The 17,363-nt window shown below is 39.4% G+C and overlaps 1 protein-coding gene across 1 annotated transcript in view; it reads right to left on the bottom strand.

Moving 5' to 3' along the window:
* Nucleotides 1-2,653: 2,653 nt before the first annotated feature.
* Nucleotides 2,654-17,363, bottom strand: part of LOC117870949 (general transcription factor IIF subunit 2) — a 46,254-nt gene continuing 31,544 nt past the window's right edge. The window contains exons 3-4 of the mRNA XM_034758454.1: nt 17,026-17,169; nt 2,654-3,510 (exon numbers count right to left, since the gene is read on the bottom strand). Coding sequence (XP_034614345.1) covers nt 3,391-3,510; nt 17,026-17,169 — 264 coding nt within the window. The 3' untranslated portion in view covers nt 2,654-3,390. The remainder of the gene's footprint in view (nt 3,511-17,025; nt 17,170-17,363) is intronic.

Here is a 17,363-nt window from a genome sequence, read left to right as displayed (position 1 = left end):
TCTATTACACTGCCTAAAACATAAGTCATGGCATGAACTACAGGGTGAGTTCCCAATTTTTCAGTGTGTGAATCATATCTTAAAAATGATCTCATGGACCATCTCCCTTCTCATTCACTATTGCACGGGCCACTGAATAGTGCCACCATATTCCCTCTATTCAGGAGTACGTAATATCTCTGTGGCAGCTAAAGAACTTGCCAGCACAAAGTGACATTGGGAAACCGATAAACCTAAAAATACATCTGTTCATTTAATGAAATTTAGCAGGCAGATACAAGGAGAACCAGCACCATGTGACTGGCCAGTTCTCCAGGGATGACCAAGCACGTGTTTTGCAAACCACAGTTCGGGAACCTCTGCACTAGAGAAGAATGCAGTCTTATTGTAGGCATCACCATCACGCAGGAAAAGGCAGTCAGTGGAGGAACAATCAGCATATTCAACGTTGCTGAAACTCTCCGGTTAAATGAATAAATAAGTAGTCAGGGAGACCAGGGCATCAGACCAGACTGCCTAAAGCCAGCCTACTCCCATCAGACTGCTTGGGCAAGTGGCTCTCCTCTCCCCCTTCTGTTGGTGGAGCTCCCTGGAGAAAAAACTAGTAAAAACTAGAAACCTAACACTATTTTTGCTCAGAATAGTAGGCACATGAAGGGATTATTCATCCCATCCCTAATTCAGATAAACTTGAGGTCCTTAGCACCGTGTGTTACACTATACGGAAGAACCCTGAAACCAGGGAAAGGGAGGGAAGGGGATGCATTAGCTGATTGAAGTCTTTTCTGTCTCTAGGTCAATGCCTGAAGATCACCTGCAAGCTTCAGCCTGTGAACAACACAGTGGCCCGGCTCATGGGTGGATCAACTGGCAAGGATATGGATATTAATTTATTTCTGGCAGCATTAGTGTCTTCATGTTACCCATTCTGAACAGGTTTCTATAGTACATATTTATCTCATATATGCTTTTAAATTCTGTAAACAGTGCCTAGTTCCTATAGCAACAGGCACTCTACATATCACTAAAATAACTGAATTTTTTAAATTCTACTGACCTTTTGTAGTACTGTGACTGATCAGTTCATCTCACTAGAACTACAATATTTTGCAAAACCACTGAGCAGCTGAAGACATATTATGAAACAGTAAATTAGCATGCATCAAAAATCAAAAATACGTTCTTGTTTGGCGAATCACACAGGACTGCCATCAAGAGCATTTTACGCCTATGACTGGACTTAATTTCTATATCAATATTGGCAAGTTACAAATAGAAGAACAAGATTGTAGGCTTTTTGCAACAGAGACATGCATTTCTGTTCTGTTTGTACAGCACCTAGCAAATAGCGTCCTTTTGATGACAGTCCGAGGCACTACAGTACAACAAACAAATAATAACTAGGAATGTGACTTTAGAAATCAGGATATTTCCAAAAATAACAGTAAGGGAGAACTGAGTTCAATCACATAAAAGCAATCAATAGAAAGTACTTAAGTCGGAAAAATTAATCAGGCTTTTTCTTTCTTAAGCAACGGGTAAGTAAGCAGGGTAAACTGTATACAGTTCTCTTCTCTCCATTCACCCCAAATAAATATTTTTTTTTTACCTCAACTGGATATACCACTGTGAAACATTGCCTCTGAGCTACCGTCCTTCCTTTGGCTCCTACTCCAGTTCCTTTGCCTGCACCTTGACCTTCAAAGCCTTTAGTGGCCTAGGACACTGCTACATCAGTGTCATCATTTGTATCCATGGGCTCATCCACACTCATCCGTGGTTAATACAGTGCAGAAAGTCCAGAAAAAAGCACCGCAGACCTGGGGATAAAGCATTCTTGGCTGAAGGAGCTCAGCTGTGGAACAAAATTTCAGTGAAGATCAGAACAATACAGAATCTCATCACCCTCAGGCAATTCTGAAAGACTCTCCTCTCTGATAAAGCATTTCTTCCATAATCAACATGATAATGACAATAAAAACATCTGTTCCACCTTGTGTTTAGCTGTGACATTCTGAAACAGAGCTCTGTGTAAACTTGAAAGCTTGTCTCTCTCACCAACAGAAGTTCTTCCAATAAAAAATATTACTTCATCCACTTTGTCTAATAAAAACATTGGTATTTACTCTTAACAATTTAAAAATATTTTTTTAAAATTAGATCTTTCCAATTTCATTGATATCTGTATACAAGTGAGACACAGATTTTAGTGATGTAGGAAAATGTGATGAGGGAAAAAATATCCAAGCCATAGATTAAGTTAAATTGACCCTGTTTAAAAACAAAATGCCTTTAACCCCCTCCCCTCACCCAATCTGAAACTACTGCTATAACTGAGTTAATTCATATACATCCATAATTATTCCTGAAATTTTGGGATGCCAAAATATAACAATTCTTTAAAAAAATAAATAAAAGGAGACTACTTTACACTTACAACAGTACATGTCAGCTGAATGCTTTACAAACGTGGGCATTTAGCTCCATTTTAAAAATGGGGAAAGCGAGGCACAGAATGGTTAAGTGACTTTCTCAATGTTGCAGGGAGATCCAGTGGCAAACTCAGGTATAGAAACTATGTCTAAAAATGGCCTTTCATATCTATATAATTCAATTGATCAGAGCTCTAATATTCACTCAATAATATACATAATTTTATTTGCTACAAATTAAATGCTCTCTTTATTGATATGCTTACACACAAAACATGATCACATTTAAAAAAACAAACATACTAAAGATCTATTCGTTCCTCACTGTACTTATGGGGCCAGAGTAGTTTTTCCTCAGTGATGTGCTGTAGTGGTTTCCCTTCTCCCCCATTAACCAGTTTAGCAGAGAGCTTTTTGTAAACTGAGCTTTATTTGTTCTCAGGAAGACTTAGGATCACCATGAGTGTCATGACTGAAGACTGATCCTGAAAAGCACACAGTGCCCTTAAACTCCCAATCAGTATTAACTATGGATGATCGGCACCTCTCAGGATTAGGCCCCTAAGGAATACAGTAGAATAGGACATAAACTCAGAACTGCTGGGATGCAAAACACAAAGTTACAGGTCCCTCTAAAGTATGTTTTACTTTAAAGTTATCAATATTTAACAAAACTCAAAACTATTTAAAAAATAAAGCCAAAACTCAAAAGGTTTCTAATAAAGATAAATCTAATACAAGTTTATTCTGTAATTTTTTTTGTCAAAAACAAGACAAATGTATAGAAATGTCCAAGAAATTTGTTTTTAAAAATGAAGCCAGGCAAATTACAAAGTATTACTCTTTTTAAGATCTCTTGGTACTGAATTGTGCTCAGTACAGTCTGTTTAACTGCAGTGTTCCCTCAGCACAGTCCCATTATTCTATAGCCTCTGTGTTTGCTTCATTAACAGTTGCACTAATCACTCTTCTCTTCTCCTTGATAATGTCTGTATTCTGGCTTCAGCTCCCATGTGTTTTTGTGGGTCCCCTTAACATTGTAGATCCCTATTTCTCTTAAAATTTCTTTCAAGTATATCTGAAAAGAAACAAAAACATTTACATTACAAAGACAGGCAATTACTGTAGTTCTAACTGAAAACAACGAACATGATCTGCCAACCCACATTTACACTGTTAATAAAAATGATAATGAAATAATCTGACAATTACCAATAACAATTTCTTTATAAGGTTTAATAGTATAATGGAACTAACTTCTGACACTCTGTGCGATTAGGTGTGCAATAATTGCATTTTGAATGAATGTCTGACAGGTTTTAAATCCCTTGACTACAATACATATTAAAACAGAAGTAGATTTAATAGTCAAGAATGCATCCTTGGAGATGGAGAAGGAACAACTGAGTCACAACTATGACAGTTCTTCAGTTGGCCTCATTGTTTAGTTTAGAAGTGCAGCACCTCTAGCGAGCTGAACTCAGGGTCAGAGGTTGGGGCAGCAGGTGCTTGGAGTGTCACAGATGCAGTATTCTTAACATCCCAGGAAGGAGGATTATAGAATATCTGTAGAGCACATGTAAATGCAAAGCATTAATACTCAGAGGCTGGGAGGCAAGAAGGATCCCACAGCATACTGATTTATTGGGAGATTAGAAAAATCAAAAGGCTGCGAGATGCCGAAGATACCATATGCTTTACAAATGTAGTTACCCCAAAATTCAGTGTGAACCATTTTATTTATTTTTCTATTGGACAATACTACAATGCTACAAAGGAGTCCGAGTGACGAAGTGCCTTCAACTTCAAAGGCCCAGAAATATGGCAGGAGGTCACATGTTCTGATGGTGAGCTTCTGAGAGTAGGAGTTTCAGGAGGTGACTGTACGCTGTCCCAATCACCTCTGTTGATACATTAGGGGAGTAAATACCTGAGAGGGTGAAGAGCTATTTCAGCTAAAGGACACTGTTGGCACAAGAACAAAAGAGTATAAAGCTGGCTGTGAACAGATTTAGGCTGGAAATTAGAAGGTTCCTAACCATCAAACAGATGAACAGCCTCCCAATACAAGTTGTGGAGGAAACCACTTTAATTAGTTTTGAGAGAGCAGGACAAATTTATGCATGCAACTGTATTACCGTGTTGCTTGTGATGGCAAGGGGCCGGGCTTAGCAGCCCTAGAGCTCATTTGTGGTTTATATCTTATGCTCCTAAAAGCTCATGTTTTAGCCAGCCACCTGTGAGGGTCAGGAAGGGATTCCTTCCTCCCCGCCACACATGTATTCTGGGATGTTTTTGTTCTTAATCTTCTTTCTCTGAAGCAGCAGGAATGGCTACAGCTGGAGATGGGTCATTGGATGGGGAGGGTCAGGGCTTTAAGGTGGCATCAAGCATCCTCTCTCAGATGCTTGGCTGGCTGGTTCTTGCTCACGTGGCCATGGTCTAAGTGATCACCATATGTGGGATTGGGAAGGAATTTCCCCCCAGGTCAGACTGGCAGTGACCTTGGGGATTTTCCACCTTCCTCTGCAGTGTGTCAGTGCAGCTCACTTGCCAGGATTATCTGGGTATATCTCATTTCCCTACCATGGCAGGGGCCTCAGGCACAGGTGCACCTTGGTCCCTCCTATTCCTTGCCTGTGGGACATAATAGTCTAGTCTATTCTGGGCTGTTATACTTTGGTCTAATTTCAGTTGTTGGGTTTAGTGTTGGTGGCCTGTGATATAGAGGCGATCAGACTTGATGATCTGGTGGTCCCTTCCTGCCCTTAAACCCTACGACTATGACTCAGCCTATTGGCAGTACTGCTCGTTCACTGGATCTTCAGCTGCTTCTGGATGTGCAGATGATACCAGTGACCAACAGTGCTTTTTTCCCCCATCTGCTTTTAGCCAGAGGTTGCAACCTTTTCTTTCAGATTGCTACAGTGATCCAAACTTTTGTCACCTCAGGTTTGTACTTAGTGCCAGTATTCCACAGGATTTGTTAAATATCAACATTCAATACCTCAGAAAGCTTCTTAGCCAATTGTTTTAAAACTCTTGGGTGAACATTATATGGTCCGGCAGATTTTAAAATGTTTAACTTTAGTAGCTATTTAACATCCTACCTAATTACTGCCAGAATAGTTGTGATAAAAAAAAAAGTCATCCCTTTAAGATGTGAGTATATCATCTTGCTTTCCTCCAAATAAAGAACACGTATGTATTGAAAAATGCCTTCCCTTCATCATTACTTACAATTTTACCAACCCCACCTACTAACAGATTTGTACGATTGTTAGGATTTCATTTGTTCCAGATATTTTTTTTTAATTGTGGTTATTGGTCCATAATAATCTACCCACGACTTTATGAAAATATTTACCATTTAAATTATTGCAGTGCCCGGAGTCCCCAGTCAGGATCATGGCACTGTTTATACAGTGCCAGAATAACAGAAGTAGATATTGGTCCCTGCCCCAAAGAGCTTACAAGCTGGCTAAAGCTAATAATCTTTTTGACTGTGAAATAGTTAACAATGATTACATCTAAAGATTAACCACAAAGAAAAAAATTGGGGTTGTGGTCTCCTTTTGCTTCTTTATAATGTATATTGGAAAGTTTTGCTGTTTTTTTATTTTATTTTATTTTTTTTAAATAAAGGATTAGATATTCAGTTACTGCCTACCCTGGAATACTATAGCAACCACAGTTTGAGAATCACTACATAAAATTTATATCCTGACATAGGTATAGTGTGAGCACTTTCAAACTCATTCTACAAAATGTATTGATCTGTGTTTGTTAGAACTTTTACAGCTTTTACATCTCTAGTGACTCTAAATGATAACATCTGCCTAACCTTTCTCTTACATCTGAGCCCATGAAAAGCAGACATTTGTTGATACACCAGCCTACCCTCTCATCCTTGAGTAATTTTATCTCCATCCCATGTTTTACTTGGAGCAGAGACTGAGATGAACATATGCAAGAAAGATTTGGCCAACTTTATTTTTTGGCTTTAAGAACCTTAAAAAAATGTGCTCTCTATCTTTTACAGATTCCGATCATTAGTATTCTCCCACATCAAAATTTTACTAAGCAAAGCACAGTCTATCACCAGTTCTGTAACAATATTACTCTAATTAGATTTATGTAGGAAAATCGTTCTTAAAATCCATTCTGAGGATATTTAAAAATAATTTCCCCTTTATTATGTAATGATTATAAATAAACCTGAATTAATAATTAACCACACATACAAAAAAGCTATTTTTTCATTATCCTTTTTAGGTCTTCAATTAAAATGATTATTGGTACAAATGGCAAACAAAGAACACAGCGTTCATTTTGTACTGAATGGATGACTCTTCAATGTCTGAGTTTTAAGTGTCATAGAGCACTAACCCCAGCAGGTGGCAGCAATGGATTAAAGGAAACGGAGATGCACATTACTGCGTACAGATGAGCTTCCCTCCAAACAACATACAGCTGCCTTCATACACCTCTACCCCAATATAACGCAACCCGAGATAACACGAATTTGGATATAACGCGGTAAAGCAGCGCTCCGGGGGGGCGGGGCTGCACACTCCGGCGGATCAAAGCAAGTTCGATTTAACGCGGTTTCACTTATAACGCGGTAAGATTTTTTGGCTCCCGAGGACAGCGTTATATCGAGGTAGAGGTGTATTACAAACTAGACAGACTTTTCAGCTGCCTGAGTGAGTATTCATATAAGATTCTAGGCCAGGCAGATCAATTATGTGAGCTTTTTGTTAAAATGATACTGGTAGAGTGCAGTATATTTTCAAAAACGTGCATGCCATATGTACAATTAACAGGATCTGCATGCAAGTACACTGAAGCATGCACACATGGAATTAGGCAGGCATTCATTTTCAACTCTTGTGCACTCGTGCATGGGTAACTTTGCACTTCATAGCATGGCTTGAGAGTGCTTGGGATTAAGACAGGGGGGCCAACTACGGCCCGTGGGCCGGATCCAGCCCGCGGGATTGACCCTGGTGGTGAAGTGGCCCTCGGGTGTGTGCGTGGGAGTGGGGGCGGGGGGAGGCAGAGGGTTCCACATACGTTGCCCTTGCCTCCAGAAACCGTCCCCCACAGCTCCCATTGGCCAGGAATGGGGAACCGCAGCCAATGGGAGCTTACCTGGAGGTGTGGCAAGGCCAGCGCATGCAGAGCCTGCAGTCCACACCCCTGCCCTGAGTCTCTTCCTGCACTCCGCATCCCTCCTGCATCCCAACCCCTTTCCCTGAGCCCCCTATGCCCCGCACCCCTCCTCTGTCCCAATCCCTTGTCCTGAGCCCCTTCCTGCATATCACACCCCCTCCACACCCTGCACTCCCTCCTGCACCCCAACCCCGTGCCCCAGCCCTGCATACTATTTCCCCACCCAGATGTGGCCCTCAGCCCAAAAAGTTTGCTCACCCCTGGACTAAGATCTATTTATGGAATCAAGGCCAAATTCTGCCCTTGAATATGTGCACAGCTATCACTGAAGTCCACGGAAATTAAGCACAACAAAAGCTATATACCCACTTAACCACATTAAGCAGTTATTGGATTGATTTGATTAATTTATGGCTTAGAAGAGAGGTTACACAACTGCAAAATGCTTCTGTGGAACAGAAAGCATAGCATGAGGAATACAATACTTATAAGCATTTCTCAACAGAATTCATAGAACTAGGCACTTTGTTTTATTTACCTTGTATGCAGGTGGATTCTGGAATGGTAGATAAAATCCCTGCACCCCACAAACCCTTTGAAAACAACAAAGCATTCTCCATATCTGTACACATACCCTTCTCCCTGCCAGCGCCAAAGACAGGAGAGCAGGGACTGGGAGCTTTGGGGATGAGTAGAAATGAGATTTCTTTGCCAATCCTAGAGTCTCTCTCTTTAGTGTAACTCAAAATTATATCAGAAAGTAACAAAGGAAGTCTTTCTTGTGGGAACAATAAAAACAAGTTCACAAGAATAATGCAAAATAGGACTGACACTGAGGTCATTAGCTTGTTTTTGTTGCACTTCTGTGCTTGAGAAACTTCCCCTTGTTTTCAGTGAGTCCTGAGTTAGAATAAAGAGAAAAAGTAACTGGTAGGGGAACCTCTCCCTTTTGCCACAATTGGGGGGAGAGGGCAGGAAGTTTGGGAACAGAGGGTAAAAGGTAAACACTTCATAGGAGCGCTGATTCTAAGGTTTCTTTTGATTAGAATAAAAAGGTGTATTTTAAGAAAGTTAGAACATTGCTACCTAAAACAAACACATTCTAAAAACTACCTTTTTTCCTCGTCAAGAGAAACTAGTGGGGAGTAGAGCTGCAATATTATCTCCCTTGATCGAAAACTCACAGACCTCAACTACCCGTAATGTAAACCAACACTACATTTAAAAGAAAAGCACTTGGATTTTCCTTCAATCTCCATCAAATTTGCACTCTAGCACAAATCCTTAACAGAGATGTCAAATGCTTTCCTATCATTTATATGCTATCAGATCAACACATCTGACTGTCACACATTGCATGCTTTTGGGAAGTCATTTTGCCGTAACATTGCTGAGGTTACTGTTAAGGTTAAGGCTCGATGAAGTTGGGCTACATATTGATGTTGGATATCAGCTGGAGATGGGAGCTGAAGCCTTCAGGAGCGTCAGAGTGTGTTACAGGCACTATGAAGATGAAAAGGAATAAACAAGTCTTTCCCCTTAGCTTATTTCAAGGCTTTTAAGGTTCTGGGCGGATGGGGTGTGTCCTGTCACAGGCTTAGCTATCACAAAATAGTTTTTGTTAGCTAAATTCCTAGTTTTTCCTCACAGCTTTGGTGTACCTCAGTGGAAAAGCTCGCCAAAGTCAGGGGTAAGAAGTGGTGCCCCTCTCTACAACTCAGAGAGAAAAAATGTTCAGGCTGTTCGTATGTTGACCCTCTGGAAGAGGGAGAGAGACTGTGATATGCCTCAGTGTATTCCTTGGGTCGATATAACATTTTATGCCCATTAAAGTTACTGAAAGCAAGCACACCAAGAACAACCCTTTATGTTTAACAGTGACGACATGAACAGTCAGCAGCTATTCCCTCACTGTCTTCTAGGTTGGGATTCATTGTTGTTATCAATGATAAATAGCAAGGACATTTAAAACAGCACCAAAGAGATGAGATTTGAATCCCTAGTGTCCTTTCCCATTTCAGAGTAATTTCCCCATGGCCATGGGGGCCTCTTTGGAGAAGTGGAGGGAGAATGTGCAAACCTCTTTATTTTTAGCCTCAGTCAGTAGTTTCTGGCATTCACACTGTGGCAGATTTATCATCAAATTAAAATGTGATGGGTTCAGCTTAGCACATATTTTATGTTATGGCTAAGAAGTTATAAAATATTTTGTAGACAAACACTATCAATGTATAATTGATATTTAGGAATCAGCACATGAGGAACAACAATGTTGCCAGAGGACTGGTCTCAGAGTTTTTTTTAGATTTAATGCAAAAGGGGTGCAAAGAAAAGGCAATCCCATAGGGGAATAACTGCCAAAAGACACTATTTTTTAAACTCTTATGCTCAGTGTATCAATTCACTTTTCACCAAACCACCATGAAAAAGTCAGACAGTGCTCAAAGTTTATATTAGGAGTACCTGTGGCACCTTAGAGACTAACAAATTTATTAGAGCATAAGCTTTTGTGGACTACAGCCCACTTCTTCGGATGCAGTCCACGAAAGCTTATGCTCTAATAAATTTGTTAGTCTCTAAGGTGCCACAAGTACTCCTGTTTTTTGCGGATACAGACTAACACGGCTGCTACTCTGAAAAGTTTATATTCTATCTTTTGGGTTTTGCCACTTCAAAAAGATTTTTACAAAATAAAGGGTTTAAAGCTTCTGTTAAAACTGAACTCCGTAACACAACCTTAACTAAGGTGCTGTCACCACTCCATCATAATGGATCTACTATACAAAAACTGCTGCTGTTACCTAGAAAATGTAAGTTCTTGGAACAACTCTTCCAACAGCAAAATACTGAGCAGAGAAGTATTTAGTTAAAATTACAAATAAACCCCATCCCCCATTGGCTTAGGTCCTTCTTCTCAGTCCGAATCCAGAAGGTCATTACAAGCAACTGTTCCCCCATCTCTAAAGGCCTCTCCTGCAGAGTCAGACAAAACTCAAGACTCCACATTATTATTAATGGTTGGAGAGGGTGAAATGACACGGGCTGAAGTGTCAAGATTTTGCATGTTATAACTTGATCCCCCTCCTCTCCTTTCCACCTAACCTAACTCCATCTCCCAGCTTTCACAATGCCCAGTGGAAATAAGCATCCAGATGGCACAATGAAGTCATTAAAGAGAATTCATCTACTCACTAATATCCTGCACTGGCTTATTATAGCCTAAGCATCCTTTGGATTACTCAGTGCTATTGGATGCTCAAATAGTCATGGCAACTAAGCCACCCACTTTCATCTGTGAGTGGTCTGGAGACTGCACTGGGCTGTGCTATTGCACTCGCTCCTGGCCAAGTGATCCATGCCTTTGGTGACCGTCAGGCTGATTAGTGGAACTCATCTCTTGGAATGAAACCATGTGCCCTGAAAAAGCTCCAACTGGAAGAAAATGCTCCCATTTTCTGTCTGCTTACCAACACCGATCATCATGAGTACATCACTCCATTCTCTACCATCTGCACTTGCTCCCCTTTGATTACACAATCCAATTCAAGGTCTCTGTTCTGATATTCAAAACCCTCCCTGGGTTTGGTTCTGGCTGCCTATGGGTATGTCTACACAGAAGAAGAAAAGAAAAAAAAAAATTGATCCACAGCATTGAGTCTCAGAGCCTGGGTCAACTGACTCAAGCTCATGAGTCTCACACTGCAGAGCTTAAAAGAGAAGCGTAGACATTTGGGCTTGGGCGGAAACCTGGGCTCTGAAACCCGATGAAAGGGCAGGAGCCTGAATCTCTACTCTGCTATTTGTAGCCCTGCAGCATGGGCCGGAGTCAGTTGGCCCGGGCTCAGAGACTTGCTGCCATGGAGGTTTTGTTTTTTTTTTTTTTTTTTTTGCTGTGTAGCCTACCCTAAAAGATCACCTCTCCCTCTGTGACCAATACCTCCCAAAACAGCTACATTCCACTGGAACAATTACACTGTTAGATTAGACTGAATGCCTAAGTATTAACACAAAAATGAGCATAATAAATATACCAGTCTGCATCTAGAATTCCCATATCAGTGCAAGTCAGTTTTATGCTGGGTTTTTTTTTTTTTTTTTGCAGTCTGAAGCAAAATTGTAAGTGATCAGGATTCAAAGCAACTTCCATAAATATTCTTCCTTTATGAAGAGAATGCCTTGAAAATGCTGAAGCTGAAATTAACAACAAAAGCAAGAGTCTCCTTGGGCAGATACAGAACCATTATAAAGGACGTCAATTAATTAACTTGCCGTGTTTCACTGAATACACAGCACTCATTACAAAATTACTTGGCAACAAACAATAAGTAGATAACATTACTGAATCACACCGCTGAGTCTGAAAACGTAGCCAACTACATCATTCAACCAAAGACAACCTTCATTCCACACCCCCTAATTGATGTTAAAACTCTATTTTTAGAATCTGGTTGTGGATTCAAGGACTTTTGTGGAAGGGGATGCTAGATTATTTTCTGCCCATGTATGTACATATGTAGATAAGGCAAAAGTGTTCAGATTATCTTAGATGCATGAATTGTGCATCTTCAATTCATTTCTCAACTTCAGGCCCAGGATTTATTTCCTGAGCCTTTGCTTGATGACTCTGTCCACTTTTAAATCTACAGGGACAGAAGTGAGTGGTCTCTTTTTAGAGAGACTTCTCTTTGAGCATAAGTGCACCTGCAAATGCTCCTGCTATCTGGATGGCCTCATCTGCCATTTGTCTCAAATGTTCTTAAGGCCAACTGATTATCAGTTTCACGTTGATTTTTTGCTGTCACACAGTAAGCTTTTTCTCAGTGCCCCACATTACACCCATTCTTTGTCCCCCTTCTTTGCTTTTCACATCCTTCTTTATCCCTTTACACTTGCCCTTTGCTTCAGATCATGCTCCCTAATATAAAAGCAACTTTTTTTTGAAGTGAAGAAAGTGATAATGAAATTAAACCTTCTCTAAACCCATTGAAACTAGTAGGAGTTGTAGCAGTCTCTTTCCCTGATACATGCATATAAGTGCCTCTGGTCAGAACATAATTAAAATTCTCCAAGAAACTTGTTGCCCAGCTCTTACAGATGATTATAAAACACTGAAGCATAAATCAATATTATTATGTGCAAGAGTTAATAAATGCAATATGAAGGAAAACAAGCATAGAAAAAAGTCAGGACATTCCAAAATTTTAAAGTTTTTTTTTAAACACAATGTTAACTTGGCTACACTGCACATTGTGTATATTTGAAAACTCTCCCAAAATAAAATATAGCATAGTTGTGCAACTTCACGAAGTTAAAGCCTCCAAATACAATATTATCTCAAACTTGTGGCACATTAAATTGAGAAAATTAAGAGCAATTGAAAAGTATGGGAGGGAGAATGCTACTATCAGTGAATGCTACCACTGTCAGCAAAATTTGAAAAAGGGCAACAGAAACAAACAGGAACTCTATTAAAAAGCCAAACTGGAAAACTCTAGTCTACAGCAATACAGAGTATTTGATAAACCAATCCCCATTGACAGAAAAATAAACAGTAATGAGAAGAATATGATTTCAGAGCAACTTTTGAACTTCCCACTGCTCAGGTTAGACGGAAGATTACATAGGCTGCATTGGTAAGGAAGTCTGATGTCCTGGCACAGTATCTTCCAGTGGTCTGGCTGAAAAAACTCAAAATAAACTGAATCACCAGCTACTGCTCATTGTTTTCTGTTCTTCAGCAATATCCATTATTTTAATGTTACCCCATGACATTTATTACATGCACTTATCGCTATGGGATCAGACATTACTGTACCAATATTGCTCAAATATTTTATTGCTGCAATAAAAAAGGAGCCCACCTAGTAAACCATTCACACACAAAGCCTTTCAATTTTTTGGTTTGGGAAAAATGTCTCTAAAATTTCAAAGACCGAAGTTACAGCATAAGAAGCTCTTACTGCTACTGCATTTTTTAAGGTCTGAGAAGCCTCAATGCAGTTTTTTAAATGGAGAGTGAAATGTTAGTGTGGCATTATAGTGAAAACATACTTGGGAAGCTGCAAAGTGCATCAACATCTAAGCTCTGAAAAGTTTTTCAAAACTAATGAGGAATGCAAAAACACTTGAGAACAAGTGGACTAAGCTTAAGTGTTAGAAATAATTATAAATAGTCCTCACTATTAGCAATTTATAAAAAAATACAGTTCAAATTAGGTACAGTAGTCCTATTCTTTAGTCAATATTTTATTGTTTATTCACCAGACAAATTCTGTTCTCTTATTTATTCAGTTTAAGTCTGGAACAACTCCAACAGAGCTCTATATTTAGATCAGGGTAAAGGAGAGTAGATTTGGCTATTATCATAGTGTAATTTGTATGTGTTTATAATATTTTGAAGTAAAAATATAAAATGTATTAGAATTTACAAGAGACCTGCTCTGTGTTTACAGGACTTCAGAATAAATATAATGTCGGATCCAACATATACCAATGTACTCTTCAAAAGTGTCAGAAGGATGCTATTTAAAATCACACATAAAATACTAGCATTTATTTGCTATTTGATTAACTAAGTTTTTGACTGTTTTGCTCAGTGAATTTTAAACATTAACACCCAGTGAAGTAAGCATCAATAGATTAATTCTAACATAGCTGAAAAAAGAATTGGCAAAACCTTTTAGGCAATTCTGAAAATAACCACAGCATTTAGAAACCTAGAGGAAAAATTACATACCAAGAAAGTCTTAAAAGCTATTTTAGAAAATCAAGCAGCGAACACTTAGGCAGAGTTTAATTAACAGCCAACCTCTTTACAATAAGTAAGAAGAGAAAATACCTATTCAACCTGTTGGCGTGTGTGCGCGCGCGTGCAAAGCAGAGCTGCTATGGCAACAATGAAGCCACAGTGGGTAATAGGAACAGATACTATATTTTTGGAAAAAATGTTTCACACTAGAGATTAATGTCTACGGGCACCGAGAAAATTGGCACATTGGAATGAAAATAGGCTGAAGGGCAGGAAACAAATAGCTGATAGCTGCTAATGGAATTGTTTCCATTTAGAAAATGCTTACTAGAAAAGTACTTAAAGGAAACACAGTTCGAAACTTAGCATGATAATTTTGTGGGGGGCGCGGAGGGGGGTAGGTGGCATATTGAAATAACATTTCTAAGTTATCACTACACTGGATATCATGTGAACAAAGAAGAAGGCAGCCAAGCACAGGCTGTACTAATATTTGGGTGTAGGGGAATCAGCAAACAAAGATGGCAAACATCCATCAAAAAAATAAAAAGGAAGAGGCAACTATATAGCATGTTCTTCTGAACAGACACTGCAGAACATACTGAGAGGGAAAGGGTTTAACAGCTGTAAAATCTTGGTAGTCTTCAGATAAACTTGCAGGTTCCGCTCAAGGGAACAGGAAAATGTGGTACTGGGTTGGAACAGAATATAATTTTAGGTAGATTGTATCGTTATTAAGAGTTCCATGGTTAAAAGCAATAGAGCTCACTGAGATTAGAGTAATTAATTAATGTAGATCCACCACACTATGAGCAGAATATAATTTCTTTCATGGGAATAAAACAAAAGTGACAGATATTATTTAAATTGGTGTAGAGCCCAGATTGTGCTATGTGCTTTTCAAATATAGAAGATGACAAAATCCCTGCTTCCAGTAAGAACAGATGAGGACAAAAGGTGTGACTAAGGGGTACAACATATAAGCAAAGCAATCAGGATGATGATAGGTCACACACTACTGGTACATTTTAATCTTTTTTTTTTAAATTGAGAACACACTATTCCCTTCCCCATTCCCTCCACACAACTCAGCCCTCATCTTCCTCCCACACCAACTCTCAGCTTGTGTCCCTACACCCTCCCCCTCCCAACAGATGAAGAGTTTACTCGTACAATAAATAAAAGAAAGAGAAATGGATGAATTAATCAGCTTGTTTCTTCGTGTTGCAGAATAAGTGAGCCTTCATGTACCTGAATAAGAGAATCATGGCTTTGTGGCTCTGCTCAAGGAGGTCATTCCATCATGGGGGGGGAGGGATAGCTAAGTGGTTTGAGCATTGGCCTGCTAAACCCAGGGTTGTGAGTTCAATCCTTGAGGGGGCCATTTAGGGATCAGGGGCAAAAATGTGTCTGGGGATTGGTCTTATTTTGAGCAGGGGGTTGGACGAGATGACCTCCTGAGGTCCCTTCCAACCCTGATATTAACATTTAACTGGTTACATTTTTTAAATAACTATTTGCTCACATATCTCCACATTTGATACTTATTGAATGAGCAAAACTGACGTGTATTCACTGTATTATAATAAGGAATATAGGGATCTAAAAGTTTTATGTTATAATTTGGGCCACTATTTCTGTTGTGTATATAACATGGAGTGCTGGAAGGAGCTCAGGAAGTTAGCCAGAGATGCTGCAGTTCCTACTACTGGTCTCCAGGGATTGCTATTGTGTTCAGCAGGCTACTTACAGTTCTGGGGCAGGGTTGGGGGGTGCACAAGGGAGAGAACCAGGGAATTAAGACAGGCTGAACAGCAGCTCTGCCCTTCACGATGCTTTGCTAAGGGTATCCATAAAGACAGAAATCCCAGGGAACTGGAGAAAGAGGCAAAATCCTATGGGTGCAACTGCTTTTCCACTTCCCCTGCCAGAACTAGCAGGGCATAAAAGGCAGCCTCTCCCCTGCAAAGGGCTGCTGGAACTTGCCAGAAGGCGCAGTTGGGATCTGCCAGGATGGGAAAGGGAAGCAGAAAAGAAATCGAAGGGCTGGAGTCTGTTGGGGGATATAGAACAGAGTGAGGCGTGGAATGTCATTTCATCAAGGGAAAGAAGGGACAGGGCTACTCCCCCAAGGCCCATTTTTGAGTATGTCTTTGTGTGTTTCTTTTCATGTTTTATTTTCATCCTAAACAGTCACACACACAAAGGAGGTAGAAAAAAGCCAGAACTTCCCCATCTCCCCCAAAAAGTGGAATTTTAAAAGTTTAAATGTTGGCAATAATGAGAATATTTAATATTAAATGTATTTGGGGCCTGAAATTACGATACATGACTTTTTTCTACCTATTTACATAGATACATATTCTGATCTCTAGCATTAAAACACAGAAGCCAAACATAGAAGAGATCTATTATTTTACCCATCTCTTTGCCAAGGGAGGATTTAGTCTCTACAATATTTCGTATCTCTTTAGTTCCGAATACACGTATCTTAAAATTTTGTGCCAACTTACCTCTCTTTACTATAAACACAATAAATACATTTAAAAAGGTATATTTTTAAGACTATGTATTGTAAGTATAAAATGCACATTCCTAATATATCAATATATTTTGTAGTGGTCATTACTGAAAAATAGGTTATGAAGGCTATTATAAACACATACATACCACAGGCTGTTTGGTTATGTCCACCAAGTCCTTAATGTTGTAATACTGGTGTTTTTCAAAGGCAGAAAAAAGCATGTCCAACACTTGCTGCTTATCAGCCCGAGCTCGTTTTCCATCTTCTTTTTTCTTTTTTTCATACTCAATCTATTAATTAAAATATCTTTTTTAAAAAAAGATGTACATGCAACACATTCTCTGGGTATTTCTCTGAACAGAGTACTACAGTATTTAATAGGAATAAAACATTTTGCAGCTACATCCCGCTTTTCCTCTCCAAAAAATCAACATGTGGAATGATCAATCAATCCTTAGTACCTCTATAACACAGATAAATAATA

Source organism: Trachemys scripta, chromosome 1 (assembly GCF_013100865.1).
Source record: "Trachemys scripta elegans isolate TJP31775 chromosome 1, CAS_Tse_1.0, whole genome shotgun sequence".
Classification (NCBI taxonomy): Eukaryota; Metazoa; Chordata; order Testudines; family Emydidae; genus Trachemys; species Trachemys scripta.
The sequence above is the reverse complement of the archived record's forward strand: the minus strand, read 5'-3'. Positions and strand labels throughout refer to the sequence as shown.